The following is a 13,690-nucleotide window of genomic DNA, read 5'->3' as shown; positions in this document are numbered from 1 at the left end:
ACCTGGATGGCATCACTAACTCGATGGACATGAGTTTGGGCAAGCTCCCAGAGTTGGTGATGGACAGGGACAATGGGGTCGCAAAGAGTTGGACATGACTGAGAGACTGAACTGAACTGAAGTGATATCTATATGGGCTTCCCTGATGGCTCAGCAGGTAAAGAATCCACCTGCAATGCAGGAGACAAGTTCAATCCCTTGTTTGGGAAGAGCCCCTGGAGGAAGAAATGGCAACACACTCCAGTATTTTTGCCTGAAAAATCCCATGGACAGAGGAGCCTGGTGGGCTACAGTCCATGGGTCACAAAGAGTTGGACATGACTGAGTGATTAAGCATACAGCATACACATATATCTATACACATAAAATTCTGTGTATCTTATGCATTTTATGGATTTTTATATAACTGGTGTGTTTCACTCTATACAGGAGCTATTCTTTAGCAGAATGAAGCTACTCTTTTTTTCAGCAGGCATCAGTGTGAGCCCCTTCAAATTGGCTCTTGTGTCCCTTTCATATAGTCTCAGGAGTCTTTGATAGCTTCCTTGCTTTGGGGCTCAAGGTGTCCCAGACTCATTGAGCTTTTTCCCCGCCCCAGCGGCCAACCACTGATCCAGGCAGCACCTGTTTTTTTCAGTGGGAAATGAGACTTAGCAATCACATCCCAGATGTTTAAGCTGGATTCAGAGAAGGCAGAGGAACCAGAGATCAAATTGCCAACATCTGCTGGATCATAGAAAAACCAAGAAAATTCCAGAAAATCATCTACTTCTGCTTAATTGGCTACTCTAAAGTCTTTGACTATGTGGATCACAACAAACTGTGGAAAATTCTTCAAGAGATGGGAATACCAGACCACCTTACCTGCCTCCTGAGGAATCTGTATGCAGGTCAAGAAGCAACAGTTAGAACTGGACATGGAACAACAGACTGGTTCCAAATTGGGAAAGGAGCATGTCAAGGCTGTATATTGTCACCCTGCAGAGTACATCGTGAGAAATGATGGGCTAGATGAAGCACAAGTTAGAATCAAGATTGCCGGGAGAAATATCAATAACCTCAGATATGCAGATGACATCACCCTTACGGCAGAAAGCGAAGAGGAACTAAAGAGCCTTTTGATGAAAGTGAAAGAGGAGAGTGAAAAAGTTGGCTTAAAACTCAACATTCAAAAAACGAAGATCATGGCATCTGGTCCCATCACTTCATGGCAAATAGATGGGGAAACAATGGAAACAGTGACAGACTTTATTTTGGGGGGCTCCAAAATCACTGCAGATGGTGACTGCACCCATGAAATTAAAAGACAGTTGCTCCTTGGAAGAAAAGTTATGACAAACCTCCACAGCATGTTAAAAAGCAGAGATATTACTTTGCCAACAAAGGTCTGTCAAGTCAAAGCTATGGTTTTTCCAGTAGTCATGTACAGATGTGAGAGCTGGACCATAAAGAAGGCAGAGCACCGAAGAATTGATGCTTTTGAACCGTGGTGTTGGAGAAGACTCTTGAGAGTCCCTTGGACTGCAAAGAGATCTAACCAGTCAATCCTAAAGGAAATCAGTCCTGTATATTCATTGGAAGGACTGATGCTGAAGCTGAAGCTCCAAGACTTTCGCCACCTGATGTGAAGAGTCGACTCATTCAAAAAGGCCCTGATGCTGGGAAAGATTGAAGGCAGGAGGGGAAGGGGACCACAGAGGATGAGATGGTTGGATGGCATCACTGACTCAATGCACATGAGTTTGAGCAACTTCCGGGAGTTGATGAAAGAAAGGGAAGCCTGGTGTGCTGCAGTCCATGGGGTCACCCAAGAGTCAGACATGACTGAGTGACTGAACAACAACAAGGCTACAAGGATGCCACTGCTTCCAGGTCCTTTGCTGCAGAGGGAGGTGCCCAGGTACTAGGTTTCTTAGGGAGCTCTCTTGGGATCAACATTTTTTGAAGAAGAGGGAGAGGACTGGACTCAGGAAGAGTTAGCTTATGATGCAGTCAATGACTCCAGAGGCAGCTCTCCAGCTGGGAGGGTCTTTCAGTGCTGCCCTGTGTTGTGGACCCAGAACAGACCTTTATTGCCCTGGATCAGGAATTAGATGTGAGCTTTGGGACTTCCCTGGTGGTCCAGTGGCTAAAACTCCATTCTCCCAATGCAGGGGGCCCAGGTTCAATCCCTGGTCAGGGAATTAGATCCCACACGCCTCAACTAAGGATTCTGCATTTTGCAGCTAAGACCTGGTGCAGCCAAATAAATAAGTAATAAAAATAAAAGCTTTAGATGTGAGTTTTCATGAGAAGGGGGTCTGACCTTGGTCAAGAAAATCATCTTCAACTGAGGCAACTCCCAGAAAGAGATGACAGGTGACTTCAACTGTCTTCTAATTTTTCTAATTCTCTCTTCAACGTTGTCTAATATTCTGTTTGAATGAGTTTTTAATTTCCACTACTTGATCTTTTGTTTCTAGAAGTGCTATTTGTTTTCCCAAAGCCTGTTCCTTTCTCTGTTTTAAAAGACATTCACTCTGTTTGTTACTGAGCCTAACTCAGGTCTGCTCACCCTGTGTACAGCAAGACCGGTCCACCAACTCCAGGCTGCGGTGAAGGAAAGTTCAGCATTTATGGCAGGTGCCAAGCAAGCAGTCCAGGCAGCTAGTGCTTAAAAGACCCCAATTCCCCCAAAGGCTTTGAGGAAAATATTTTTAAAAACAGGGTGAGGGAGGAGGGTTGTTGGGGGTGTGATCAGCTCATGGATGGCCTTCTGATTGGTTGGGGGTGAGGTAATCAGGAGTCAACATCATCAGCCTTCTGGTTCTAACTGATCTGGGGTCCCCATATTTGTGGGCAGCACAGTTAACTTTTCCCACCTACTGGGGGTTTCAGTATCAGCAAAACAGCTCTAAGGACATGGCTCAGAATATTATCTATAGCCCTTAGGAGGAACTAAAGGTCCTTGACTTTGTTTATTGTCTAAACTATTATTGTTTTGTCTTGCTTGACTGTTTTCCTTTGTTTCTGCATTTTCTCACTTCTTCACACTTTGACAAAGTTATGCTCTGATTAAATTTATACTTTGAAGTTTTTCTACAAACAAAAGGCAGGTGCAGACACGGTGGGTGTGTGTCCTGTTCTGGGAATGCCCCATAGGTTCCTGGCTGGTTACATATTTTCATAATTCTGTTTTATTTCTCTAAATACAAGTAAATAATTAAAAATAAATGTTTTTTTCTCTTATAACAGGCTGTACATCGCATCCCGAGGACTTATTGTTGTATAAGTAGAAGTTTATACCTTTCGATCCCCTTAACCCATTTTGCGTAACACCTCTTCCCACCTCTGGAAACCACCAATCTCTTTGTATCTATGAGATTTTTTTCTCTTAGATTCCACATATAAGTGATTATACAGAATTTCTTTCTCTGATTTATTTCACTGCTCATAGTTATTTTAAGCTTTCAGTCTGATGCCTCCAATATCTGGGTCACTTTGAGTCTAGTTGGGTTGATTGCTTTGTCTGTTGACAATGAATTCATATTTTGCCCCTGCTTTTTTGAATGTCTTCCAAGTTTTGTTGAATATCAGATGCATGCATGCTCAGTTGCTTGGACAAGTCTTTCTCTGGGATACCATGGACTGTGGCCCACCAGGTTCCTCTGTCCATGGGATTCCCAGGCAAGAATACTGGGATGGGCAGCCATTTTCCTCTTCAGGGGATCTTTCTGAGCCAGTGATTGAACTGAAGTCTCCTGCATTGGTGGGCAGGTTCTCTACTGCTGAGCCAGCAGGGAAGCCCTTGAATATCAGATAGCATATGTTAATTTGTTGTTGCTGGTGTTCAGCTCTTAAGTCATGTCTGACTCTTTGTGACCCTATGGACTGCAGCACCCCAGACTTTCCTGTCCTTCACTATCTTCTGGAGTTTGCTCAAGTTCATGTCCATTGAGTTGATGATGACATCCAACCATCTCATCCTCTGTAGCTCCCTTCTCCTCCTGCCCTCAATCTTTCCCAGCATCACGGTCTCTTTCAATGAGTCGGCTCTTCATATCAGATGGCCAAAGTATTGGAGCTTCAGCTTTGACATCAGTCCTTCCAATGAATATTCAGGGTTGATTTCCTTTAGGGTTGACTGATTTGATCTCCTTGCTATCCAAAGGACTCTCAAGAGTCTTTTTCAACACCACAGTTCAAAAGCATCGATTCTTTGGTGCTCAGCCTTTTTTTATGATCCAACTCTCACATCTGTACATGACTACTGGAAAAAACATAGCTTTGACTAGACAGACCTTTGTTGGCAAAGTGATGTCTCTGATTTTTAATACACTGTATAGGTTTTAAATGGACATAAGCAGTGTTTCCTTCTGGGAATGTGTATGCCTTGACTCTGCTTCTCTCAGGTCATCAACGTTTGGGCGGTGGTTTGCATCAAACTGCCTTGACCTTGGTTTGGGTACCTTCAGGGTACCAGTGACTTCAGACTCCTGTGGGGAGCTGTCAGCACCTTGTGTTTAGGAGAAGGGCTGTGGACACTGTTTTTGCTCTGTCCTACACTTTCAGCTTCCCCTGCATTCCTGTCACACAGAAGTGACCTCTACAGCTTTCTGCCTATCCCCGGTGAAGACTGATGCTGCTCAGGGAGCTGTGCTGACCAGGCTGGAGCCAGGAAGATGAAGGGCTCTCTGGTTTTGGTCCAGGGTCAGCCTTGGAAGGCCCTGTGTGTCTGGGGCTGAGGGGTGAGACTTTTTCAGATCTGCCTCTTCTCACTGGGACAGCCTTATTCCCCTTTTTGTGTGTGGTGGGTTTGTGTGAGTCTCTCTGGCCTCCCTGTTGGTCATCCTTTAGGCCCCAGCTGGGACCTGAATCCAGACCTGTTTCCCACCCTACCTCCCTCAGAGAAAGGGGAAGTCCTTCCCCATCCACAGTGTGAGTCTTGAGTGGCGGCCATGGGTGGGGACACCCCCCCCCCCCACCCACCAAGGACCCTCCACCTTCGGCTTAGGCGTCAAAAGGGCTCTTCGAGGAGGGGCCTCTGTACTTAAGGTTTGTATTCACCTCCAAGAAGAAAACTTCAAAATATGTGAAGATAAAACAGGAGGACAGGCTGCATTGAGATAGCATGGTTTATTTGGCTCACGTGGGGTGTGGTTTCCTTCAGGAGAGAGAGAAGGACCCTGGGAACCAGGGCTTCCTCTGGGTAGGCGGAATGCACCAGTTCACAGAAGGGTCCAGATCATCCTGCCATGTTCTTGCCTGGGTTCAGAGGTTGGTCAATCATGCTTTTCATCTGTCACATGCAGAACCTGGAGGTCCACCGAGGACTCATGTTGGGAGGGGTACAGGTGTGACCCCATCTGCATTGGAGCAGCTGGGAGGAGGCTCATGATCAAAAGCAGGAAGGGGCGCTACAGGAGACAGGTCTGCAGACCAGGGTGGGGCGGGAGGGCTGGTAGCACCCAGAGGACTGGCAGGAGGGGGCCACCAACACGGCCGGCCTGTAGCTCACGGGCAGGAACACAGAGGACTGGCAGGAAGGAGTCACACACAGGGTGGGCTTGTAGGTCACCGGCAGACGTATGACTGGCCTGTAACTCACGGGCACGCAGGTCGCCTGGCAGGTGCTGGACGTGCTGCAGGTTGGTTGGCAGGGGCTGGACGTGAAGTAGGACGTGTGGCAGGGACTGGACGTGCTGCAGGATGGCTGGCAGGAGCTGGGCACATAGGCAGCTTGGCAGCCTGAGGAGCAGCTGGTGTGGCACATGGTGGCGTGGGGTTGGCTGGTGTCTGGAGGAGAGCTGGAGATGTCTGCAGGCTGCCTCCCTCGGCAGCTTTTATACGCAGGCTGTGGGTGTCCCAGCAACAAAAATCACAACTGTTGACTTCCTTGTGATGTTGCTACCATGATTCCCCAACATCTTATTACCCTGGGACACGCTTTGCTATGCTATTTTCCTCCATAAATTAGTTTGCCTTTGAGGCCAGTTCCTCCTTCTGTAAACAGGATGTTCTAGTTTGCCTTTCTATGGGGTTCACATTGTTTCTCCAGGTCATCACTGTGCACGGGGCACCTCAGAATCAACTCAGAGTACTGTATCCTTTTACTCCTTTTTATCTCATGCTGTCAATGAAGACTTTGAGGCCATGGTGTAGTTTGAGCTTTTATTTGCACAGGAGAACTTTGAAGCAGGAGTCTGCAAACTGCAACCTGTGGGCAAGTCTGTCCTGCTGCCTGCGTGTGAATGAAGTTTTCTGGGGCATAGCTACACTCATGTATTTAATGTGTCTACGGCTGCTTTTCCCTACAATGTTGAGTAGTTGTGAGCGAGACCAGGTAGCTGCAAAGCATGAGATGCTTACTCTCTGCCCTTTACAGAAAATTTGTCAGCTTCTGCCTTATTGTAATCATGCAAGAACTGATTTGCTGAGGCAACAGATTATTCTGTGTGCTGGCAATAGAGACATCCGGGCTCATGAGCCCTTCAGGTCAATGGATAAATGAGTGAATGAAAAATCAACGCATGAAATCATTCCAGAGGGGGCTGAAACCCAGAACGGAAAGTGAGTTCAGCAGAGAAGTGGGTGCCGGATGGTGGTCTGTGGGACTCTGGTGATGCTGAGCTGGCAGTAAGTGCGGTAAACGGTCAGGGGTAGTGGGTGCTCCAGGCAGAGGCAGCAACTGGGTGGAGGGTAGGTAAATAATCTGCTGCAGAAATGGTCATGTTCCAGGAGCAGTGGGAAATCCCAGTATGGGGTGCCAGGGACCCAGTGTAGGGGGACAGACTCAGATTAAAGAGCCCGAGGACCAGACAGCACAACCTGGGTTCTGGAAGAAGAAAGAGTCAGTGAACTGGAAGACATGTCAGTCCTAAGACATGCTCCAATCTGAAGAAGGACAAAGAGTTAAGAAAAATGAAGAGGGTCTTTGAGACCGTATCAGAAAAGCTAACATGCAAGTAATTTCAACCCCAGAAGGAGAAAAGAATGACACTGAAGCCTAAGGATATTTTGAAGAAATAAGGGATAAAATCCCCCAAATCTGATTAGGAAAATTCCAATTTACAGATCCAAGAATCATACACCACACCTAAATCCCTCTCCGTTAGGAGAAATGTAAAGACCACAGATTGTAGAGTGAGACCGAGCAGCTTCGGTGCATTACAGGACCTTCCAGGTCTTCCTGACTGGATATCTCTGTTGCCGGCCCCTTGAATGGTGGCAGAGTTGATAACTGATTGGTTATGAGACAGTCCATGTAAAATGCTTAGCTCAGCCCTGGCACGAACTGGAACCCGGTTGTTATAATTATGGCAATAATGTGGCCACATCCCCCAGTGAGGAGCCCCACCCCAAGGGAGAACCTTCTGGATCACAAATCAAATGGAGGTGCTGGTGCAACAAGTGTGATTGTGTTTATGTGGACAGAGGACAGGGTGGTTAAATTGGGGGAAGACCTTGAAAATCACCACGTGGGGGCCCAGTCCTGGCCTGACGGCCCTTCCCCATCCAACCCAGGCTCTGGTTTCAGAAATCCCAGGCCACTGGGTCACCATCAGCCTCCAGCTGAGGGAGCTTCCTGAACTGAGTCACAGCAGCTGGAGGCTCCAGGAAGAGACCCTCGGGGGGAGGAGGAGGAAAAACAGCAGGCGGCCACGAGAAAGACACCTGGTGCCTCATTGCCAGGATGCCTCGGCCCGGGTATAAAAGGCACCCTGGGGAGGGAGCCTCCAGACCAGCCCTGTCCTTTGTCCCAACCCCTCCCAGCCTCACGCCATCATGTGTGACACCACCTGCTCTGTGGGCTGCAAGCCGACTTGCTATGTGCCCAGTTCCTGCCAGTCGGCCTGCCCTGCTCTCTGTTGCCCTGCCCTGGGCTGCCAGAACCCCTGTGGTACCCCCCATGTGGCTCTGCTGTGCCAGCCAGCCTGCTGTGTGGCCAGTCCCTGCCAGGATATTTGCTCTGTGTCCAACTCCTGCCAGGACGTTTGCTGTGTGCCTCTGAGCTGCAAGGCTGTACTGTATGTCCCCGTGTGCTACAAGCGCATCGTGTGTGTGATCCCCTCCTGTCAGTCTGCCAGGTTCTGCCAGCCCTCCTGCCCTTCCCTGGTCTGCAGACCCATCCCCTGCAGCGTCCCTTCCTGCTTCTGAGCCCATGACCTGTAAAACCCCTGCTCCGTGTGCACGGTCAGAAGCAGTGGGCTCTCTGACTTCCCACGAGGAGGCCCAGACATTGTTGTCTTCACACCTCCCAGACCCGACTAGACCGTGTTGCAGCAAGCTCACCTGGTCCCAACCAGCTAGGCTGAGGGACTCACCCATCAGTGTCCCCCAGCCCCTGCCTGGGTCATCCCCATGGTGCCCACACTGGCTGGTCCAGGTTCTGAGGCCTCCAGCATCACAGGCCTAATAAACATCAGAGTGCAATGCTCACTGAGCATATGATGTCTCTCCTCTAGTGTCTTTCCCTAAAATGCTTCCTCTGGAGTTGGTTCCCCAGGATCTGCAAAGTCCTTCTGCAGAGAAGGCCAGGTCACAGATGGCTATGCTGGTGACTGAGCATGGAAAGGTGATTTCTCGGCTGAGGGTCGAGCTCCCAGTGCTCAGCCATAGGGACCACACTGTCCCCTGAGCTTATGAGGTCAGTCCTCACTCTGCTCTATGTTCAGTTCAGTCGCTTAGTTGTGTCCGACTCTTTGCAACCCCATGGACTGCAGCACGCCAGGCCTACCTGTCAATTGCCAGCTCCCGGCGTTTACTCAAACTCATGTCCATTGAGTCAGTGATGCCATCCAGCTGTCTCATCCTCTGCTGTCCCCTTCTCCTCCTGCCTTCAAGGAGTCAGTTCTTCACATCAGGTGGCCAAAGTATTGGAGTTTCAGCTTCAGATCAGCCCTTCCAGTGAATATTCAGGATTGATTTCCTTTAGGATGGACTGGTTGGAACTCCTTGCAGTCCAAGGGGCCCTCAAGAGTCTTCTCCAACACCACAGTTCAAAAGCATCAATTCTTCAGCACTTTCTTTATAGTCCAGCTCTCACATCATACATGACTACTGGAAAAACCATAGCTTTCACTAGATGGACTTTTTTGGCAAAGTAATGTCTCTGCTTTTTAATATGCTATCTAGGTTGGTCATAACTTTTCTTCTAAGGAGCAAGCGTCTTTTAATTTCATGGCTGCAGTCACCATCTGCAGTGATTTTGGAGCCCCAATAAATAGTCAGCTACTGTTTCCACTGTTTCCCCATCTATTTGCCATGAAGTGATGGGACCAGATGCCATGATCTTAGTTTTCTGAATGTTGAGCCTCAAGCCAACTTTTTTACTCTCCTATTTCACTTTCATCAAGAGGCTCTTTAGTTCTTCACTTTCTGCCATGAGGGTGGTGTCATCTGCATATCTGAGGTTATCAATATTTCTCACAGCAATCTTGATTCCAGCTTGTGCTTCATCCAGCCCAGCATCTCTCATGATGTACTCTGCATATAAATTAAATAAGCAGGGTGACAATATACAGCCTTGACATAGTCCTTTCCTGATTTGGAAACAATCTGTTGTTCCATGTCCAGTTCTAACTCTTTCTTCTTGACCTGCATACAGATTCCTCAGGAGGTAGGTCAGGTGGTCTGGTATTCCCATCTGTTGAAGAATTTTCCAGAGTTTGTTGTGATCCACACAGCCAAAGTCTTTGGCATAGTCAATACAGAAGAAGTAGATGTTTTTCTGGAACTCTCTTGCTTTTTCAATGATCCAATGGATCTTGGCAATTTGATCTCTTGTTTCTCTGCCTTTTCTAAATCCAGATTGAACATCTGGGAGTTCACCATTCACATACTGTTGAAGCCTGGCTTGGAGAATTTTGAGCATTACCTTACTAGCATGTGAGATGAGTGCAATTGTGCTCTGTAGATTGAGGGAAGTCACTAACTGCCTGAATGACCCCTTCTAGGTAAAAAGGTCTTCTGCTCAGCAACTGATATGTAACCCCCACTCTTTTAGCCCCTGCTGGTCTAAATGGAAACCAGATGCTTCTCTGACAAGTGTGGCCCCTCTCCCTCCCTTTGGGAGGTCCATGGAAGTTCCCCCAAGATGCCCACATCTGACCCCACGACTTGTGATAAATCCCCTTACATGGACAACACAGCAACTTTGTGGATGGGAATAAATTAAGGGCCTTGTAATGGGAGGTGGTTCTGAGTCATACGGGTGGACTTGGGAGAGATGACAGGAGATGTGGCCACTGAAAGGGAGGCCACAGGGAGAGGAAAGCAAGATGCCAGGCCACGGGCCGAGGATATGGTGCCTCTAGAAGCTGAAGCAGATAAGGAAGAGATTCTGCCCTGAGGCCTTGGGTTGGATCAGACAGTCCATCCGTGACCATGGCCAGTGAGACTTGCTCCTGATCCCACCTCCACAGCTGAGAGGTGACACCTTGGTGCTGTTTCAGCCATATGTTCCTGGTTACTTGTTAGGGCAGCCACAGTAAAGTCCAGTGTCGTGGCCCCAGAAAGGGGTGGGCCTCCCTAGGACTCTGTCACACTCCTGACGACCCCCTGGGAGCCTCTCACGTGCCTGCAGAGGGTGTACCTGCCCATTCCTCCTCCTCAGGAGGGTGGGGGGACATGGCACAGCTCTCTCCAGGGGCAGCTCTTGACCTTGGCACCCACATGCCTGGACCCTTGTAGCACAGGCACCCTCTTGGCCTCTCCACCCTCTGCTGGGGCTGGAGCAGGGGAGGGTCTGGAGAAGATTCCCATGGCTGTAGGGCACCCAGACTGGGTACCATGTTCAGCAGCATGTATGGCCTCACGGACTGGAGGCCAGACTCAGAAATCAAGGTGTGGGCAGGCTGGCCCCTTCTCAGAGCGATAAGGGAGAATGCATCCTCTCTCCTGGCTCCTGACCTCTCTGTGGTTCCTTGACTTGCACAGGCATCACCCTGACCTCTGCCGTCATCTTCACAGCATCTTCCCTCTGTGGTACCCGAGTGTCCAGACTGCATTTGTTCATGAGGACACAGTTATGTGTCTCTGGATTAGAGTGCACCCCACTGGCCTCGTTTTAACTAGATCACAACTTACTCCTTGGAAGAAAAGCTATGACAATCTTAGTATATTACAAAGCAGAGACATCACTTTGCTGACAAAGGTCCATATAGTCAAAGCTATGGTCTTTCCAGTAGTTATGTACAGATGTGAGAGTTGAACCATAAAGAAGTCTGAGCACCAAAGAACTGATACTTTCAAATTGTGGGGCTGGAGTAGATTCTTGAGAGTCCCTTGAACAATACTATCAAACCAGTCAATCCTAAAGGAAATCAACCATGAATATTCATTGGAAGGACTGATGCTGAAGCTGAAGCTCCAATAATTTGGCCACCTGATGTGAAGAACTGACTCATTGGAAAAGACCCTGATGTTGGGAAAGATTTGAGAATTCCTCCTACTGGACACTTGATGAGCCCACTGTGCACAAAGACCCCGTCCCGTCCAGAATCCTGGCAGTTACAGGAGGAATGTGCAGGCCCACACTGGGCTGCCCGTGATATTCCAGGAAGGGGAAGCCTGGCCCTGGAGCCAGAGGGCTGCCCTAGGAAGTGGCAACTCAGCCCCTGTGGTGTGAACGTGGGCCCTGCAAGAGAAAGGGCACTGGGGCCATCCTAGGGAGGGGTGGGGGCTCCCCAGAGAAGGGAGCCATTGGGACAACAGTGTTCCAGGGACAACTGTTTGGGAACCAAGGAAGAGTCTAAAAGGAGCGCCATCAGGGCATCCTTCCTGTCGGAAGGCACAGACCCAGGAACTCCCATCACTATGATGTCACATGACTGTTAAGATGTGAAGAGGGAACTCTATGAGCACCCACTGCCTGGCACTGCCTCAGTATCCTTCCATTCAAACCAAACCTCCCGCCAGGCCTGTTTATCTTCACCAAGCCAGCCATTTGATATCACATCCCACTTTTCTGCTGCCCTCCCTACTACCCCCAGGAGGGCACCACTGTGCTGCCCACCAGGCGGGAGAGGAAGTCTTCACAGATTGCTCTGGTTCACAGGATGGCTTTGGGGTTGCGATGGTCCCTGTCTTAGTCATGTGGATGATAAGGGCATCACAGTGATGGAGAGGCTCACCTGAGATCTGAAGAGTCTCGGAGCATTTAGAATTGTCGCTTTGTTACTAAGGTGAACTCCATGAACATCTTTCACGGACTCTCTCCTCCCGGGTCAGCGCTGCGGCCTCACCCATGTGGACACGCAGCACCCGCGGTCGCCGGCTGTGTGCTTGGTGTCCCGTGATGCACCTGTGGTCTTCATGCGTGCCTGTCCTGCGCTGTTCATGGCGACACCGCTATCCGGTCAGGAACCCCCCAGATGCTCTGCTCATCTCGACGGAAGACTCTGGCTTTGCTGTGGGTTGTAGGTTCTGGTTTCCACGTGTGTCAATGTCGCTGCACCTCACTTTTCTTGGGTTGAGGTGAAGTGTGTGCAATGAACTCTTCGTGCAATGAAGAGTCCACCAAGGCCATCTTATCTATGGAGATGGTTCTATTTTATTAAAATTGAAATGAACAGGTAAAGGGTACAGTTTAGTCAGTTCAGTTGCTCGGTCGTGTCTGACTCTTTGCGACCCCATGGACTGCAGCACATCAGGCTTCCCTGTCCATCATCAACTCCTGGAGCTTACTCAACCTCATGTTTATTGAGTCAGTGATGACATCCAACCATCTCATCCTCTGTCGTCCCCTTCTCCTCCCGCCTTCAATCTTTCCCAGCAACAGGGTCTTTTCCAATGAGTCAGTTTTTCACATCAGGTGGCCAAAGTATTGGAGCTTCAGCTTCAGCATCAGTCCTTCCAATGAATATGCAGGACTGATTTCCTTTAGGATGGACTGGTTGGATCTCCTTGAAGTCCAGGGGACTCTCAAGTCTTCCCCAACACCACAGTTCAAAAGAATCAATTCTTTAGCACTCAGCTTTCTTTATAGTCCAACTCTCACATCCATACATGACTACTGGAAAAACCACAGCTTTGACTAGATGGACCTTTGTTGGCAAAGTAATGTCTCTGCTTTTGAATACGCTATCTAGATTGGTCGTAACTTTTCTTCTAAGGAGCAAGCTTCTTTTAATTTCGTGGCTGCAGTCACCATCTGCAGTGATTTTGGAGCCCAAGAGAATAAAATCTGTCTCTGTTTCTAATGTTTTCCCATCTATTTGCCATGAAGTGATGGGACCAGATGCCATGATCTTAGTTTTCTGAATGTTGAGTTTTAAGCCAACTTTTTCACTCTCCTCTTTCACTTTCATCAAAAGACTCTTTAGTTCTTCTTCACTTTTTGCCATAAGGGTGGTGTCATCTGCATATCTGAGGTTATTGATATTTCTCCTGGCAATCTTTATTCCAGCTTGTGCTTCATCCAGCCCATCATTTCGCATGATGTACTCTGCATGTAAGTTAAATATTCAGGGTGACAATATACAACCTTGACATACTCCTTTCCCCATTTGGAACCAGTCTGTTGTTCCATGTCCAGTTCTGACTGTTGCTTCTTGACCTGCATACATATTCCTCAGGAGGCAGGTCAGGTGGTCTGGTATTCTCATCTCTTTAAGAATTTTCCACAGTTTGTTGTGGTCCACACAGTCAACGGCTTTGGCATAGTCAATAAGGCAGGAGTAGATGATTTTCTGGAACTCTTTTGCTTTTT

The 13,690-nt window shown here is 48.5% G+C and overlaps 1 protein-coding gene across 1 annotated transcript; it reads right to left on the bottom strand.

The window, feature by feature from the left end:
• Nucleotides 1-5,358: 5,358 nt before the first annotated feature.
• On the bottom strand, nucleotides 5,359-5,765 carry LOC782628 (keratin-associated protein 12-2). Its single transcript, XM_002685117.4, has one exon. It carries the CDS (start codon nucleotides 5,750-5,752, stop codon nucleotides 5,378-5,380), a length of 375 nt encoding a protein of 124 aa, XP_002685163.1. The 5' UTR covers nucleotides 5,753-5,765; the 3' UTR covers nucleotides 5,359-5,377.
• Nucleotides 5,766-13,690: the final 7,925 nt, after the last annotated feature.

This window comes from Bos taurus, chromosome 1 (genome assembly GCF_002263795.3).
Source record: "Bos taurus isolate L1 Dominette 01449 registration number 42190680 breed Hereford chromosome 1, ARS-UCD2.0, whole genome shotgun sequence".
In the NCBI taxonomy this organism is placed as follows: domain Eukaryota; kingdom Metazoa; phylum Chordata; class Mammalia; order Artiodactyla; family Bovidae; genus Bos; species Bos taurus.
Note: the sequence above shows the minus strand (reverse complement) of the source record. Positions and strands in the feature narration are given on the sequence as shown.

What these genes read in the sequence shown, in the direction of transcription:
- LOC782628 (XM_002685117.4), bottom strand. Translation starts at nt 5,752, where the DNA reads ATGTGCCACACCAGCTGCTCCTCAGGCTGCCAAGCTGCCTATGTGCCC.